The 18,362-nt window shown below is 44.2% G+C and overlaps 1 protein-coding gene across 1 annotated transcript in view; it reads left to right on the top strand.

Annotated features, from left to right (window-relative positions):
• Positions 1 to 18,362, top strand: part of RREB1 (ras responsive element binding protein 1) — a 122,307-nt gene that overhangs the window by 98,717 nt on the left and 5,228 nt on the right. Inside the window, exons 9-10 of the mRNA XM_059467442.1 lie at positions 919 to 3,658; positions 16,963 to 17,706. Coding sequence (XP_059323425.1) covers positions 919 to 3,658; positions 16,963 to 17,706 — 3,484 coding nt within the window. The remainder of the gene's footprint in view (positions 1 to 918; positions 3,659 to 16,962; positions 17,707 to 18,362) is intronic.

Raw genomic sequence — 18,362 nt, 5'->3', positions numbered from 1 at the left:
CCATGCTTAGTTTCTGCACTTTTCTTACTCTTCTGGGGTTAAAACATTGATTTCTAACTCTTCTGACTGCTGGGCTTGAAATTTGCTGCTGGGCTAGGGGTGCATGTCAGTCTTTCTGTCAGTCTGTTACAGTTTTTGTATAAAACTTAAAATATCAAAAGAAAGAACTTTTTAAATAAAGTTTATTTCTTTTGTAATTAATGACAGACATTTAAAGTTATTAAGGGATTTGAATGTTGGTATTTTCCTTTTGTAATAATTTTGCTTGCACTGTGAGAGAAGATTTATAAAGTATTTAAAGTCTGTAAAGATCTTGCCAGCCCTCTACTAGTATTTTTCTTGGGAGAATAAATGTAATCAGACTTCCCTAACCAAAAACCACTCTACTTTAAGCCCTGAGTTTCATTGATTTGCTTTTGGGGGATTTTATTTTGGTTGGTTTACATTGGTTCATTGGTTTAGCTTCTTGGATGCCTTTTTTTTTATTTTTTTTTCTTTTTTTTTTTTTTTTTTTTTTCTTTGCTCCTGGTTTCTTTGTAGTAGAGCTAAATGAGATAGTCTACTGCCTGGCTTCCTTGCTGTGTGGTACGCTGAGGCTCCTGTCCTGTCAATGACACAAGAGAAGTTTCTAATAGGGAAATTTAGGATGGAAAAGAATTTGAGAGCCTGAATAACCTTCTGAAGGAGTTTACTTTTGTAGAAGGGAACTTGGGGAGAATCAGCTCCTAATTCAGTTACACCCCTTAGGAGACTAAAGGCTGTGAAGTGGGAATATCTTCATGCCGGGTAGGGGAGGGCTGCTCTAGACCTCATAACTTAGTCAGTGGAAGAGAGAGTGAACTGTTTGTGTTTTGCAGCAGCTTGTGATGCCTTTCCAGGTTGAGATTCCTACTCTAAATATTTTTGCATGTCTTGCAGGTCTGGTGTGAAACAAATTTGCGAAGGTGCATCAGTGACTTCCATCGATTTATTTGCGAGATGTGTAACAAGGCATTCCCCATGCTTTCGGCACTCAAACTGCACACAGAAACTCACGTGGTGGATCAGGGAAAAGACAAGCACAAGCCACAGTGCACAACCCCACCCGGTGAGAGCCCAGACCAGAAAGTCTTCATGGCATCCTTGGGCCTACAGTACACCAAAGACATCAAGCCTGTCAAGCAGGAGGACAATACACAAGACGAGGTCCAAGAAATGCGGCTCAGAGCTCTGAAGAGTAACCTACCTCAGGAACCTGGCAGCACCAGTCTGCTCAGCCTCTCTCCTCTGGAAGCTGCCTCCATGGGAGGGTCATTTTCAGTCCTTCCCCCTACAAAAGAAAACATAAAGCTTCTCTCGCTGCAGCCTTTCCAGAAGGGTTTTATTATCCAGCCTGACAGCAGTATTGTGGTGAAACCCATCTCCAATGAGTCTGCTATTGAGCTGGCAGACATTCAGCAGATCTTGAAGATGGCTTCTTCTGCTCCTCCTCAAATCAGTCTTCCTCCACTTTCTAAGGCACCTTCTGTCCCCGTGCAGTCTATTTTCAAGCATATGCCACCACTGAAGCCAAAGCCTTTGGTAACGCCCCGAACAGTTGTCGCAACCTCTACGCCTCCTCCTCTTATCAGTGCCCAGCAAGCCTCCCCTGGCTGCATCAGCCCAAGCCTCCCACCTCCCCCTCTGAGGCTGATCAAGAACTCGGTGGAATCTGCCTCCAATTCTCATCTCCCCCAGCCAGGAGCCAAATCAAGTCCTTCCTCGCAGCTGCTCCTCCAACCCAAAGTAGAGCCGTTAACTCAGCACGAGATGAAGACACAGCTGGAGCAGGACAGCATCATTGAAGCTCTCCTGCCTCTAAGTATGGAAGCCAAGATCAAGCAAGAAGTCACAGAAGGAGAACTCAAAGCCATCATCGCAGGGGCAGCGAACAAGAAGACCCCGACCATGAGGAAAGTTTTGTACCCCTGCCGTTTCTGTGACCAGGTGTTTGCCTTCTCTGGTGTCCTGAGAGCTCACATCCGTTCTCACTTAGGTATTTCCCCGTATCAGTGCAACATCTGTGACTACATTGCGGCTGACAAGGCAGCGCTGATCCGGCACTTGCGGACGCACAGCGGGGAGCGGCCTTACATCTGTAAAATCTGCCACTACCCCTTCACAGTGAAAGCCAATTGTGAGAGGCACCTGCGAAAGAAGCACCTCAAAACCACCAGGAAGGATATCGAGAAGAACATTGAATATGTCACCAGCAATGCTGCAGAGATGGTGGATGCCTTCTGCTCACCAGACACGGTGTGCAAGCTGTGTGGAGAGGACCTGAAGCACTACCGGGCCCTCCGCATTCACATGAGGACACACAGCGGCTGCCAGAAGAAGAAGCCGTTTGAGTGCAAGGAGTGTGGCACGGCCTTTTCAGCCAAGAGGAATTGCATTCACCACATCCTCAAGCAACACTTGCATGTGCAGGAAAAGGAGATTGAGAATTACATCTTAATGGTGGACTGCAGTGCCCAGGAAAGCCAGACAGACCCTTCTTTATTGGATGACAGCACTTATATGGACCACAAGCCCATGACGCCTTTCCTGGAGCCACAGAACGGCTTCTTGCTGGGAACATCATCTCACGTTTCCATCAAACGTGAACCTGTGGGCAACTTCCCCATGGATTTTGATGAGCCATTGGATTTCTCTCAGAAAAGCAAAAGCCTGAGTGCTGTGCAGGTGAAGCAGGAGAACCTGTTCGGTTCATCTCTGTCCCTTTATGACTGTTCCATGGAGCCTATTGACCTGTCCATCCCCAAAATCCTGAAGAAGGATAAAGATGATGTCCCCTGTGAAGCCAGGAATCAAGAGCTGGCTGCTTCTGGGAACAGTGATATGGCCTATAACTGTCTGCAGTGTCCTTTGGTTTTTAGTGCCAGTGGGAACTCAGAAACAAACCGGGGTGTCAGACATCCCCAGCCACTAAAAGGTTCATTGCATTTGACTGTCCCGATCATTTCCCCGGCTCTCCCTGGCAATGCTGCCTTGCTGAGACCCCTGAGGCCTAAACCACCACCACCACCTCTCTTGCCAAAGCCTTCAGTAACTAAAGAGCTGCCACCATTGGCTTCCATTGCACAGATCATTTCATCTGTATCTTCTGCTCCCACTTTGCTGAAAACGGAGGCTGCAGACGCCAGTCCCAAGGCAGTGAGCAGCTCCGCTGGGTGTGACAAATCAGGGAATGCCAAAGCTAAAGTGACAATCGTGAGCACCATTCAGAGAGACTCCAGCCTGCCCAGTGACCTGTCTCAGGCTTGTGATCCAGAGCAGTCTCCTGTTGCTGATGCTGGGTTGACTAAGAAAAGAGGTAGAAAGAAAGGAACGAAAAATAAGCCCAAACTTATCAGTAGTGTGGATCTGGAGTCAAGTGGGGAATTTGCTAGCATAGAGAAGATGCTGGCTACCACAGACACTAACAAATTTAGCCCATTTCTGCAGTCCACTGACAATTTCAAGGAAGAAAGTGGCAGAAATGGAACAAGTGAGGATGAGAAGGAAACTGCCAAGGATAAGCTGCTGAGAGGGAAGAGGAACGCTTACTCAGACTGCCTGCAAAATATTCCCTGTCCTTACTGTCCTCAAGTCTTTCCATGGGCAAGTGCCCTGCAGCGGCACATGCTCAGTCACACAGGTAAGAGTGCTCATGGCTCACAGTAGGTTGTAGCTCCTGAGGTTGTTCCCCATGGAAGGGCCTCTCCATGGAGGAATCTTCCTTTCTCTGATGTCTGAGTTGTATTTTCCTTTATTATTTTGCTAATCCCTAGCTGTTGCTATTGCACAGTGGTGCACTGTGATTTTTCAGAAATGGAATAATCTCTGTGTCTGAGTATCAGAGGGTAAATAAAACCATTAATAAGCATTTGATTTCAGTGGCATAATTTAGTGTAGCTGGAAAGAGGCTCAGGTTTCAGTTGTTTTGTTATTATTTTCTTGTCTTGAAGGGGAACATGTTGAATATTTAATTGTGCCTTATGTGGTTTATTTGTCTGCTTCTGATGGCTGTTTGTTGGCATCAGTAATGACAGAAAAGATCTCTAAAAATGAGAGACGATAAGTGAGAACTGTGGCAGGAAAATAAAATAATATAGTGCTTAGCATTTTTTTTTCTTGTGGTGGCTTTTATTTAACAGATCAAAGGAGGATGTAAGAAACTGCTCATCCTGAGCATTATGTAATAGCTTGCCTCTAGGAAAAGTTTCTCCCCAGAGCTAGAAACTAAAGGTGGGCACATGCCCTAAGGTGTGGAGATGTGTATGGAATCTCTAGCATTGTGCTGCTGTGTAAGTAACCTCAGACCTGATGTAAACAAAAGGAGGAATTGGGTAGGGAGATTTATTCTAGGTCTGGGGTTATTTTTTGTTCTTCACTATAAAGGAAATACTGCATTGAATGCTGTGCTGATTTGAAGTTCCCTCATTCTTCCACCCACACTATAATAAAGTAATTAGTAGATTCTCATCCTGCTCTGGAGGGAGAGGGCAAAGCTCTACTTGATGTTGTGCCCTTCAAAGTCAGTCACAGTTGTTGATATTATTTACTTCATTATGCATCTCAGCTCCTGGCATAAAGAATAAAAATTAGGGATGTTTATAAGAAACATAGGGGATTTGAGTATGGCCTTATAAAAGTTAGCACTTTTTTTGCTGCTTTTTTTTTTTTTTTAAGGAAATGAGGTTTCCTGAAATGACTGTGCTAAAGAGGGAAACCTGAAGAGGTAAAAGAGGTTAGCTAAGGGGTTTAAAGGGAATCTGAGCTGTGGAGCAGTCCCTATTACAGTTTTCTTTGGGTGACACGAGGACATAACTTGAAAGGTATCAGTGCAACAGTGAGGCTATTGTTTTCTGGTCCTCAGAGACCAAATTATTTCATCTTATTAAGCATACAGTTTACTTTGTGGTGAAGGAGAGTGCTTTACTCATATCTCAATTGTTTTCCAACACCCTGGTCTCCAAAAAAAAATACATAGTTACTGAAGAACTGTTCATGAGACAGAAGACAATAGAGAGGCTTTTCCCAGACTAAGAGGTTTGACCTGCTTATTGATGGCAGACTTCCAAGGCAGCAGCACTGGTGTAAACCCTTAATGAAGACAGGAAAATTCACTCAGCCATGAATTATACTGGTAAAACTTACGACCACCAGGCTTGGAAGGAGGCACTGTCCTTTTAGAAAGCCTGTGCTGGAATCCCCATGAGGAGAGCAAGCAATTGTGGCCATAACAGGACTAAATCTTCACCACAGATACAGGATTTTTGGTGATACTAGAGCAGTGGCAGTAATCACATTCCAGTTGGTGTGCTCTGGCACTGATAATACTGAGCTCTTTTGTAATCATCATCTCGATGTTGAGAGAGACTTCTTGCTGGAGAACCACCCCACACCAAGTTTGGTCTAGCCTTGGGGCATCTGCCTTCAGATGGCATGAGTGTTTTCTTTCTAAACTGGTAGTTTCCAGCAGCTCCCCTGTGGCAGAAGTGTCCATGGGGCCTGCTGGAGGGGAGGGGGAAAGCTAAGCTAGGAAGGTGGAGGAAATTTTGGCCAGGGAGGTGGTGCCAAAGCAAGCCTGAGGATTGCATTCAGGTGGAGCAAGCCCTGTGTTTTTGTGGTAGGTGTCAGGTGCTGGTGGCATGCAGGGAGTTTGGCAGCTCTGTGGTAGATGCAGCAGTTTGTTGGCTTTATCTTCTGGATGGACAAACTGGTTTTCTTGTGGAGAAATCAACAGTGTTGTAGTACGGCTCAGTGTCCCTATCCCCACCTATTGCACAGGCAGATAACTTGTGACTTGTCAGATAGTTCTGTTTTTTAAAATTAGTTAAGAAACAAATCTATTTGCTAATCTTTGTAAAGAGAAAAAGAGAACTTTATTATTGTCTGTGTTTGATGGCCGCTCCCTGACCTGGGCAGAGAAAGGATGAACAAGCTAACATGAATGGGATAGATGAGATTCCCGGTGATCTGCTTCCAAACTGCATATGTTGGATATGTGATCCATAGGCAATCACAGCAGGCAAGCTGACCGTTTAACACTGCTACAAAAAAAACCCCAAAAAAACTCAAAGCAGTTGTTTGAGCTAAAAAGCAACACCTAGCTCTTCTGTATCTGTTTATAAGAAAGTTGTTATTGAGGTAATTCATGTAAGTGGTCTAAGTTAAGATGAGGAAAAGGTACATAATTCTGAGCATATAAGTGCTGTCTGTATATTATGAGTTTTGAACTGCTGTATTCATACAGATGTAAGAAGGTTTTTGCAAGTCTGTCATTCATGTTCAATAAAATTTCAACACAGAGGCCACCTTCCATGTGGTGTCAAGATCCTATTTCTCTTTTGTGAAAGTGCAAAAATGCACATGCTACCAGTGGCCCACATCCCTCATGCAACCAGAAGTGTCTCTCAGGGAAGTTTTTGCCCTGCTGAACCTTGCCTCAATACCACTGTGTGTTTGGTTTTTTTAAACTCATAAACATTTCCATGAAGAAGCATACACCTTCCTCAGTGGTTTTTTTTATTTTAATAGTGAGCTCACAAGTGGAACACTGGGAATTTGGCATAGCTTGGTTTTATACAGTGCCTAATGCAGTAACTGTGTTTTGTTTGAACATGCTCGAACACTTGCTTTTAATACTTTTCTTCTTTTGATGTCTTTAATGTATAATTTACTTTCCTATGTTCAACATGGTTTGCTGCCTTTTTTTATTTTTTAATTCTCAGAATTGTGACTAAGATGTGCCCTGCAGGTGATGCAGTTGGTTTTGCTCCTTTTTATAGGATGCAGATCAGACTAGGTACAGTATAAAATTACAGTAATGGTTGTTTTTAACCACCAGTTTGTTATAGATACCCTAATCTGTTTGCAGAGAATGACTTGAGAATATTTTCAGAGGATTACTGGCAGATCGTACTTGGCCCAAGATTAAATTTTGGAAAAAGCAAAATTTAATGGCAGAGGAGGTTTTTTGATTTTGTTTTGTTTTGCTGCTACAACAGGAACAAACCATCCAAGGAAATATCTCTAAAGAAAATAAAGGAATAAATAAATAGAAAATTCCTACATCTAGCCCATGAACTTGAATGTTTCCCATTGATTGGAGGTCTCAAGTCACTAAAAAAAAGGACTTTGAGGCAGTTTTATTCTTTGCTTTTATGATTTAAATCAAAGTAAAATTGTAAACATCTTTATTTTGCAACATTTGTAATTACCATGGTGAACAACATGTTTCTGCTAGCAGTTGCAGGAGACAGCTTGAGGACTGATCTTACATGCTTTGATTATTCAGGTGACCCTTAATACTGAAAAAGACATTCTTCCAACAGTTGGCTACTATGAAATGTAGCCAGACTAGGCTAGTCCTGCCGTGCTGCTAAACAAAATTTACAGTCAGTCCCAAGTCAATATTTAGGCACAGATATATTTTAATACAACCCATGATTATTCATATGGAAAAATTTAATAAAAAAATCAAATCACATTGACTTGTTAGGTTACCTTCCAGTGAGTAAATGTATTTTATCAGAAGGGCTGTTGCCTTTAAGGGACAAATGAAGAAAGAAGGCAGAGAAAACTGCTTTTTTGGAAAATTCTGGGTTTGTGCCTTTAAAGGTGACATTTTTGGAAAGCACTGCAGCTTCGGGTGGGAGGATTGGAGTTTGCACAGTAAGTGGAATTTTTGTTTGAGTTTTGAGACCCCCAGCTAGGACATCTGTGTGGAAAGAAGTATATTTTATCTGTTGCAAATATTGGTTTGTATGACAAATATTTGATTGATACAAAGATTTTAAATGCTGAAAATATGAGAAAATTGTGACGTGAGATGCAGGTTGAGTTTCAAGTAATTAATCCTTAGCTAATCCTGTCATTGCATGCTTGAAAAGAAATGTGGAAAGGAATTGGGCTACCTTGATGCAAAAGGATTTCTCCTCGACTTTGAAGTTTTGTATTTGCATTGTGAATGAAGCCAGATTGAAGTGCAAAAAATAGTGATATTTATAGCCATAAATTTATGGGTGAATTAGCAGGCATCTAAAAGGAAAGAGTGACTTGAAAGCCTACAAAAAGCAGTACTATGATGCATCTAAAAAGTTGTGTTGACACTGGAAGAAAATGAAGAGAAAGAAACAGCTCCTGAGATGTGTGTGAGATGCAGGGAGTCCCTGGTACGGGTTGAGATGTTAACTAGAACAGAGCCAACTTTCAGAAGATGAAAGTGAGAGAGATACCCACAATGCTGTATCAAAGAGGCTGCTGGCTGTGGCAGGGGGTGGGTGGTGTGCCTGTGTTTTCAGGGGTTTTGGGTGTGAGGTGGAAGGTGTGACAGGAGCTGGTCTCCTTTTACAAGTAACTATCCTCTCAAGCTCTTTCTTCGTCACAAAGATGTCTTGCAGGATTGCTGTCCTCATTGCACTGCATGATCCTGGCTTTTCTTTCAACTTTTCCTGTGCATAGTCCCTCCCCTGTTCTAGTCATTTAAATGAATTATAGACATGAAAAACTTTCTCCTAAGGGAAAATAATTTATTGCTTATTCAACATACGGGCCTTGATTACACTGAAGTCAGTGGAGAGATGCCCTGTGGCTTTGATGGAAATTGTGTCCAATTCACATAGGTGATAGGCATTTCCAGAGAGAGCCTGCTGTTGAGGAGCTTGCAGTCAGGATATTGTGATTGGTCACCAAGCAATAACAGAGGCAAAGGAAGAAAACCAAGGAAGTTTCTTACTACAGAGCAGGATAAATTCATACATTTTATCTTGCATCAGGCCAGAAGCCCTTCCCCTGTCAGAAAGGTGGTGTCATTTCTACCAAATCTAGCAGAATTTCCACAAACCTGGAGTTGCCAGCTGCTACCTGTGGAGAAATGTGCTTATCCCCCAGCCTAAGGAAGTGGATGTTGGATCTAACAGTGGTACACACACTTTTTCCCAGCTGTTCAGAACACCAAGGCAAAGTTGTACTTAGTTGGGCTGAATGGTGCAGACAAGCAAAGCATAAGAATGTGAGAAGTGCCCTTCCACATTGGAGCAGTGGTACTCTGGTCTCCACTGGTAGCAGGAGGATGTGCTCTTTAGTGTGAGCATGTGGACACAGCCACTTCCTCTGGCCTGTTGCTCTTAAAGCTCTATCAGCATCCACAACTGCTTCCTTAGGGTTGCGTGTTTGAAGATGCATCCCTGCCCACTCCCTTTGCAACCTGTCTATGGAGCTGCTGTCTGCAGCTCCTTCCAGTTGTTTTCTGAACCTGCTGATGCAGTCTGGTTTTAATTTGGCTGCTGCTGCAGGCCATGACAGTGATCCTGGAGAGACATCAGCAATGGCTTTGAGTCCTGCTGCCTGGATGTACCTGCCAGTACTGTGCTCAGCATCACAAAGGTACACTTTAGATTGCTTTACCTTGTGTTCATCTGCACTGAAGTTCACCTGCCGTCATACCTCCCTCTGTCTTGTCAGTAGTGAAAGAGGTTGGCTGTCAGATCATGCTGGGCTTTATTGTAGACAGGTGAGTGGCGTTCAGCCAGAGAGGAGGAGCTGACACAAAACCAAGGGTGAGCACAGTCACTCTGTGCTGACCAAATGGGATGGGTGCAAGAAGGAAGCTCAGCAGATGGTGGTACATGCCCCTTGTCTGAAAACTGCTTGCACAAGGGAGCTGTTGCTCTAAGTTATTCACACCTCCAGTACAGACAGCGTCACTTTGTGTCACTTTGAGTTGGTTTCATAGGAAAATTGTTGGAAGTAACAAACTTGAAAGCAACAAGAAGTTGGCTCTGCACGTCAGGGTAGTAATAAATGAGTTATTGCTCTCAACCTCAGGGCAGCTGCTGATCAGATTGCACAGAGTGTGCACAGGATTTTTCTCTTACATCCCCATGCACCAGTTTGTTTGGGAAAGTCTGCTGTCTTGCCAGCCTCTCTCATCCTTTCTGCTTCTTTTAATACAGCAGGTTGCCTTGCAGTGATTCAAATGTGGTAATGCAGGTCTCAGTACTAGTCTGGCTTTGCAATCTGCTGTGCTGGGGACCTGTTACGACATGGTTTGATCTTGCCTATCATGAAGAGACTAAGTTGCCTCGTTACCATGCTGACAGCCTGTAACTTCAGAGGGCTGTAGCACGGTGTCTGCAGTGTCACGTGGGCCCATCCTGCCTATGCAGACAGCAAATGGCTACAGCCTGAGAGAGGAAGACTCGTGTTATGACATGATCCCCTCCAAGAACAAAAGTCTGCAGGAAAGGCTCTGAAAGTGCTCACCTCTGACAATTTTCCTGGCAGAATAAAACTGAAATGTCCTACTTGAGTCGACTGAAGACTTTCTTTATAGTCAGAGGGGTCCTAAAGCAGCTCAGCTGTTTGGTGGTGTGAGGAAGCAAGCATTTCTAAAGCTGCTGGACGAGCACTGGTGCAGCACGTAGGTGGGTAGGACTTGGGTGCAAGGTAGATGTTCTGAGCAGCCAGCGCCGGGCTGGTCAGAGTGGTTCGACCTGCCCCCGGCAGACAGAGCCCTGGGCCATGGTTGGATAGCACAAAGCACTTATTGGCAGTACTGGCTCGACCTGTTCCCAACTGTTCATCCCTGCAGCTGTAGCTGACCCAGCTGCCCAAAAAAATTAAAAGGGCAAGGGGAGGGACTGGTAGTCATGAGATCAGTTCCCGGATCTGGCTGGCAGTACAGCCCTAAAGGAGCACATGGATGCAGCTGAGGTGTGGAGCTAGCATCATCTTCTGGGAGGCACTGGGGATAGATGCTGTTGAAATTGGCTTTGTTGTCAGTGCGTTGTGTCTTGAAATAGCAGCTTTAGGCATCGAGGAGGGAGCTCAGATCCGATAGTGCCCACAGTTATAGTTACATGCACTTTATAGCACAGCTTAGCGTTTGTAACTGGCTTTACCAAGCGGTGGGTAATCTCAGTTCAGAGTCATTCAACAGCTTTGGACTTGTGGTCTCCCTCCATTGTCCAAGAAAAAGGAGTTTCCAAATCCTTTGGAAGTGGAAGTAAACTACGAATTTGAAACCGTGCTAAGTTTAAAATGAGGTGATTTCTTTTGGTGGGTAAGCAGCATGCTCAGGGCTCACGTGCAGAGTCCTTGTGAGGGCTGTCCTTGGAAGTGAGTGGTCATCTGGATTTCACTGTATGCCCAAAGGAAAGGGAATGAAGGGAGATGCTTGGATGGTGTTTGGTCAGCCGTAAATGAAGCAAAGCTTTAGGATGAGGTGTAAGACAGGAAGTGCAATTCAATAGAGTGTCACTGGGAACAAGTTTATAGGGGGTTTCTTTTGGTCCTGTTTTAAACCAAAACAAAAACAGGATGGTTGGTGGTTTAGAACAGGATTCAGAGATGAGGAGACTGTGTAAGTGATGGGGCTTGCTCATATCTTTGCTACATGGGGAGGAAGGGAATGGTCTGAAGTGCCTGAAGCAAACTGAGGGCATTTCCCCCAGCTCACAGCAGTCAGGCCAGCAGAGAGCTGTCCTGGCAGAGAGGCATACAAGGAAAATGTGCAATGTGGAGCAGCTTAATTAATTGCCCACTTTCGTCATGTTAAAGCAGCCCTGCCTTTGTCTCCTTAGGGCTGTCTTAATTCTCCCCTCTTGCAATAAAATACAGTTGACAGAGATGTAGGATAGGAATGGGGTAAGGGATTATCTCTTACATAATGGAGAAAGAGAACTTAATAAGGAGAGATCCCTTTTGTAAAGAGACTTGCCCCTAATGTGAGAGGGTCGAACACAACTGCTCTGTGTTAGCTAGACAAATATTTACAAAGTATACTCAACAGTGAATTTTCTGATTAGCATCTTTGCTCTAGATATCTGCACACTGTGATCCCTTCAGAAATCATGTGAGCCCTGGGTATAGAGGGGGACTTTTTCCAGACTGTTCTAGCTGTCTGTACCTCTGAACTACATTTGTGGGTATTTCTTAGAGGACAAAGGGCTTGAAATCGTGTTTTCAGTTCAGGCAAAGTTTAACAGCTGCTCTAGAGCCAGAGCTCAGGGTAAAGCAGGAGTCATTTGCTGCTGGGGTTGGCCTGGGTGCTAGAGCTGTTGTATGAAGGTACTGAGGAGATGGTGTATAGCCTGCTGGCTGTATTGGCAGCTCTACATCAGACTGCCTTTCTGCTGAATGGTGCAATCCATCATAAGCTCATAGTGTGGGCTTTGCCCCTGCTACCTTAAATGCAGATTTCCCCATGGTAGGTGCAGTCAGAGCTAATCCTGAAAACTTTTCATCATGACTTCAGCTGCTCTGTTGAAGATACTGGGGAATCATAGTGTGTGTTAAAGACAGAAAGTGTTTTTTCCCAGAATTGTTTTTCTTTTTCCCCAGACATTTTCAGTTCCATTTACTGTAAATAGTCCTTTTCTAGCTTGAATATTTTCATTTCACAAGGCATGAAGACACAGTTGAAGCTCTCTCAACCGTGTGAGGGATGATTAAATATTTAACTTGAGTGTTTGCAGGTGATGTAATGAAGGTGGCTGAATTTTTGTTATTTAGAATATTTACAATAACAATGGATGAAGATAACGCCCAAAATTTTTCAAGTGGATTCTCTGGGTTTAAAAGATGTTCTCCAGTTCATGAGTGGAAGTAGAAGCAGCATTGTGTGTGTGAGTCCAAAAAATCCCAAATTTACTAGAACTGCTACCACCTAGTGGTGGCTGCCTCTATTGTAAAATACAAAACAAGCTGGGGTTATTTCAGTTAATGGAGGGAAGATAGTAAATCATCAGCTCATCTGACTGATAATGCCAACTGCTTGTACCATATCCATTTCCAGTGGTCCGTTTGCTCCAATTTTGAGGATTATTTATGTGATGGGTTTTCTAACTCTTCTCTTGGGATGTTAGGAATATTTGTCAATAAACACTTGCTTTAGCACAAAAATGTTTTTCATTACCTCCTGTTTTGTCTACTAACTTTGTAGCGTCTCAAGCTCTAGTCTCTATTCCACCATAGTTCCAGGAAAAAATAAAACCATGTATAAAAAGAATTGTGCCAGCAAGCTCCCCACCTTGATCTGTATCTCCTCTTTCATCTGAAATTGTTCACATTTGGTGTCCCTCTTCATAATTTGGTTTGCATAAGTAGGGAAGCAATTCCCTCCTCTTTCTTGCCACCAATAAAAGATGAAGTGGATTCTTCTGACTGGGCCGACAAAAGACTGCTACTTGATTTGTAAATAGACTTCAGCAAAACAGTCTTGCCTTTCCACAGTTTGAAGGAAAAATGATTTTGGCTACATCTATATAGTGGTTTCTTTCATGCAAGCGGAAAAGTTTTTGGATTCTCAGATGGAGTCCTTGAGGTTTAGCTTATGAGTACATCTCATGAGAAGTTGTTTTTTTTCCCAGGAGCTGACGAGGCAGCAGCTGAGTTACCAGTGGTTTTTTGTCACCTCCTTCCATATGTCCTTACTTCCCTGCTCTTCTCCTCTTTCTCCCTTATCCTGCACATCTTTCTTGACTCTGATGTCAGAATTGAGATCTTCAGATAGTGTCACCTTCTTCTCTTCATTTTGGGGGAGTGACACACTGGTTGCACACGACAAGGTAACGTGTGCTGCTCCTATGGTTGCTGAAGAAGTGGCAGTGGGTGGGAGCCTTGAGAAGTGGATTTCTCTGCTCTTGTCCTCTTGATTCACCAAGTGTAAATTCTGTGGGATAACAAGTGGACTGGAAAGCATTTTACAGCCTCAGTAAGTGAAAAATGGGAAAGGGGCAAAAGGAACAGCAGGCCTTTCCTGTGCATCCTGTTTCTTTCACTGCCTGGAATCGAGTGACTGCTCTGCAACATAAATCAGCCAAATTCTGGAGATGGGAATTATCCATGTGAGAGGAGCTCTGTCTTGTTGGAGGGATGTTTGTCTGGATTTGAAGGCTCAGTCAAAATCCTCCTCCTTGTGTAAGATAGAAGCCTGCTGGAGCTGTGTGGCCAGCAGAGTTTCTGTTGCTACAGTGGGCATTTAAGAAGGCAGAAAACAGTAGTGTAGGCCAGGCCTAACCTCTGCTGGAGTGGATGAAGCAGCTGCCAGTGCAAGACTACCCTAGCAGCCATTTCTTGCACTGCAAGAGAAGTCTCACACTGGACCTGGCCAATTGTCTTCACAACCATTGTGTTTACCACACACCTTTACAGCTTCCCTGCTGCTATTCCAGTTCATCGGAAGCAGAACTGGGCTGATTCTCACCCATACCCAATAAGGAGTTGCAGGATTTGTGCAAAGCAGCTCACTTTTTCACCAGCTGCAGAACCAACTGCACAGGTTGGAGACAACCACAGAGCAGCTCAGCTAGTCAGGAACTGCTGCTTTACCTGAGTTACATGTATGAAGTTTCCTCAGGGGCCTGTGAAACTCCTTCTTGACAAGGAAAAGGGCAGGTATGGTTTGTGCAGGGGAGGAGGAAGAGCGCTCCCCCAGGCACGTACATGTGTCAGCATATCCCTGGCTATGTCACCACCTGAGCTTTGAATGTTCCTTCAGGGCTGCCGAGCCCAGAGGAGCTTCAGAAGAGAAAGCCTCTGTACATTTGTGTTCCTAGGATCTGGAGTGGGCTTTGCCCTTTGTGAAGGCACATTGTTTAAACTTAAGGGTTTGTTTTTCTTGATGTTGACCTCATCTGTTTGCCTGTGCAAGTACATCAATTACCTGTGTACCACCTATCCCTTGAAGTGTTTTTCTCTTGTACACCAGGAAATGTAGTTGTAGGCCACACATGCAAGAACAGAAAAACAGCTTGGAAGAGGCCCGGGGCACAGAGGAGAGGAAAGAAGGAGATAGAATTCAAGTACAATTCACTGAAGAATGAGTATACTGAGAATATACTGAAGAACGAGTGAGAAAAATAATATATTTTTCCAAATACTAGAAGCAGAAGAAGAAAAAGTTGTGGAAAAATTGGAAAATCATGAATGATATATGTCATTGAATGTTGAAGTTGGGACTTCTGTATTGAGAGACATAATGGTTTTGGCTTGCTCTTACCTTTAGTGCCACCCATGCATATTCTCCTCACTCACCTTGCTTTTGATGTTTCATGTTGAAAAACAGGAAAAAAATCTCCCTCTGCATGCACTGTTTTCTGTTTGGTCGATAAAGAGTTACAGAACATTTCTCTGGGTACGATTAAGAGGAGCTTTTTCCCATCTTGGTTTCCTTGTGCTCTTCACTTATCTCCATCCTAACAGAGCTCACATGGTTTCCTGCCCCTCTCCCTAATGAACCCCCTCTGTGCTGTGCTGTGCTGGCAGCCTTTCTTCAGCCCAACACACATCCATTCCATCAGGGGAGCATTTCCTGACCTCACAGGATGAGACAGGGCAGCCCATGTCTGCTTTCAGACGTCCCCATCCTCACATTCTTTGGCCTTACACACAGATTAGGGCTTGCTTGCGTGTTCTAATGGGCAGATAATTAGATGAGCAATGAACTTTGTGTAATCCACTGTCTCTGTAAACAGATCTGTTCTGATTAAAAGGTGAGATTACTTTTTGTGATAGGTCACTTCTCCCCCTTAAACTCCCCCAAGAAAAAGTGTACCAAGAATTGCACACTATTAAGTGATCATTTGCTATCCCCAGAAACACTGCTTCACTTTGACATTTGTTTAGTGGCCATTTATTATCACTATTGAGAGGAGATGGGCCCAGTGCAAATCATGTTGCAAGACTACATTCAAACTAACAAGTGCCTGAGAACCATCTTATCTTCTGTTTTTACTCCTTGCTTAGGGAAGAAGCCTGTAATAGAAAATCTGGGCAGTTTGGAGACATGTTGTACTGTGCCAAACAGAGAACTTGCACTGCTCTCCTAGTTTCTAAATCTCTGGAGTTACTCAGCAGCTATCGTTCTTGCAAATGAATGTTGAAATGCCAGCTGGGTTGTGGACTCCCTTTGCTGCTTGCTGTCAATAAGCAGGAGGTGGGGTGCAGGACTGAAAGGAAAGTTTCAGCTTTCAGAAAGCACCACTCGCGAACTTCGTGTCCTGGAACAATTCCTGGGAAGTGGCACTGGGGATGCAGTTACATCAGCAGCAGCTTTGGCCTCCAGAGCCTGACCAGCTTATTTCCTATTTACTAATGCTCTATTTGTGTGGAGCTTGGAAGGAGTAGAGCTCCAGCCCTCTGTTCTCCTTAAGCACCTTACCTGTTTCAGTTTTTTGGACATATGTTACATCTTCAGCAACATTAATGCTGCAGACAGGTAAATAAACAGAGGACACCATTAAGGACCACATCTTAGGTAATTTTTGTCTTCTTGTGAGGTAACTGTGAAACAGCAAAGCCTGTTACTCTCCCTTGGCTTTATGCTTTGATTCCAAGTCACATATCAGAGACTCAGGTGTGAACAAACTTACACATCTTCCACTTTCATGATGCATACCCAATTTTTTAAGCCAACTTTTGTGTTACTGTCTGCACTAAGTATTCACATTTAGTTGTACCAGGTGGTAGCATGAGGCCTTTACATTTCCTTGGAAAAACATTTCTTGCTACACAAAAATTATTTTGATAAATATGCGGGTTGCATATTATTTCAATCTGTGTTCATGTTTCTCATACACAAGTTTATTAGTAATACATCCATGTGTCTCTGGAATGGTCTGTTTCTGATAATGACCTCAGCCCTTCTTCAGTGTGTCAGCATAATGTGTTCTCTGGTTAAAAGTGATTATATTAAAAATTATTGCAGGAAGCTGCTGAGTTTGTGAGTCTGTTTTGGAAAAGAAAGCATTTTGTGAAAGAGTTTGTATCATCTTGTTGATTGGGTTCTGTGGTATTTTAATCTTTTTTCAGCTGTAAGTTGCTGGCCTAGGTCACAGACAAGAGAAACAGATACTGGGATGCTTGATCAGAAGCAGTGCTCCTGGGTCCATGTACAGGCTCACTGCTGGCACTTGGGAATCCCACTGAAAGTTTCTCTGTGTTTCCTTGCAGAGAGCCAGGCGGATGCAGAGGCACTAGCTACAGGAAACAAAGCCTTGAACCTGAGCTATGGGGAGAAGGAGCAGTCAGAGGAAATGACAGAGCTGCCAGAGAGTGAGCGCGGCCCCAAAGAGGAGCAGAAGGCCGATTCCCTTCTGGCAGAAGAGGATGCTGAAGAAAAAGTGGATGGATATGAAGAGGGCCCTGAGGAAGATTCTGTAAGTAACAAAAGTCTTGACCTCAATTTTGCCAGCAAATTAATGGACTTCAAGCTGGCAGAGAGTGACCAGAGTGCAGGCAGCAGTTCTCAGACTGAAAGGAAACATGCCTGTGAGATTTGTGGCAAAACCTTCAAGTTTGCTGGCACTCTTAGCCGTCACAAAAAGGCCCACATTCGTGAGGACAGAAAGGATGAAAGGAGCAGTGAGGATGAAAGCAAAAGCATTCAGGATGATGCAGGAGCTCCCTTGATGCATGACTCTGGTCTTGAGCAGGAAGAGTCTCCGTTGGACTTGAAGGTAGTGGAGTCTCCTGTGGACTTTGAGGCAACAGGAAAGGAGAATGAAGAGAGTGAAAGCATCTCTGAGGGGGAAGGCACAGAGAGAAAGTCCACTGAGAAGAGCAGTGATGACAAACCAAAGACTGATGGGGCTAAGAGTACTGCAAAAGCAGACAAAAGAAAGAAAGTCTGTACTGTGTGCAACAAGCGTTTCTGGTCTCTGCAAGATCTGACGCGACATATGCGGTCTCATACAGGTAAGAGGAGGCTTGAGGGCAGAACAGACCATGAGGTGTCCCACCAGACTAAGGTGTCTGCTCTGGAGGTGCACAGTTGCTGCTGGCACTTGAGGTTGGAGACACTGCTTTTAGTCCTAAAGGTATCTATCTGCAAGGTGTCTTCTCGGCCCCAGTCCCCCATGCTGCATAAAAAGCCTAGGGAGGGAGCAAGAATTGCAGCCACTGCCTTATTTTCAGGGGCCAAACTATTTTCCGCATGATTGCTTGCAGAGTTCAGAGGTGAGGGCAAGTGTGGAGATCCCTGGGCAGCTTCTGACTCCCTTCTTGCCATGTGTGTGGGGCTTTACTTCTTCCCAATATTTTGAGAAGCAGTGGAGAAACTGTATCATGAGACTTCACCTCTGAGTCAAAGTTTAGAGAGAGAGAGAGAAAGAGTCTGGTTTTGTCTGATGATCTGAGCCTAATATGGCTAACATGCTGGTGATGTGTGTGGCCTGCTGCTTGGGTGGAAGGCAGAGATCCAGTGGTCACTTGGGTAGGGAAGGTGGAACACAGGTAGTGAAACACTTGCCCAGTGACTTGACTGTGCAGTGGGATTGCTTTATGTGATAGGCAGATTGCAGCAGTGCCTTGCAAATGAGATGAAGGCATGAACCAGCTCAAAGGTGAATTAA

Source organism: Ammospiza nelsoni, chromosome 1 (genome assembly GCF_027579445.1).
Source record: "Ammospiza nelsoni isolate bAmmNel1 chromosome 1, bAmmNel1.pri, whole genome shotgun sequence".
NCBI classification, from domain to species: Eukaryota; Metazoa; Chordata; class Aves; order Passeriformes; family Passerellidae; genus Ammospiza; species Ammospiza nelsoni.
This window is presented reverse-complemented; position numbering and strand designations above follow the sequence as displayed.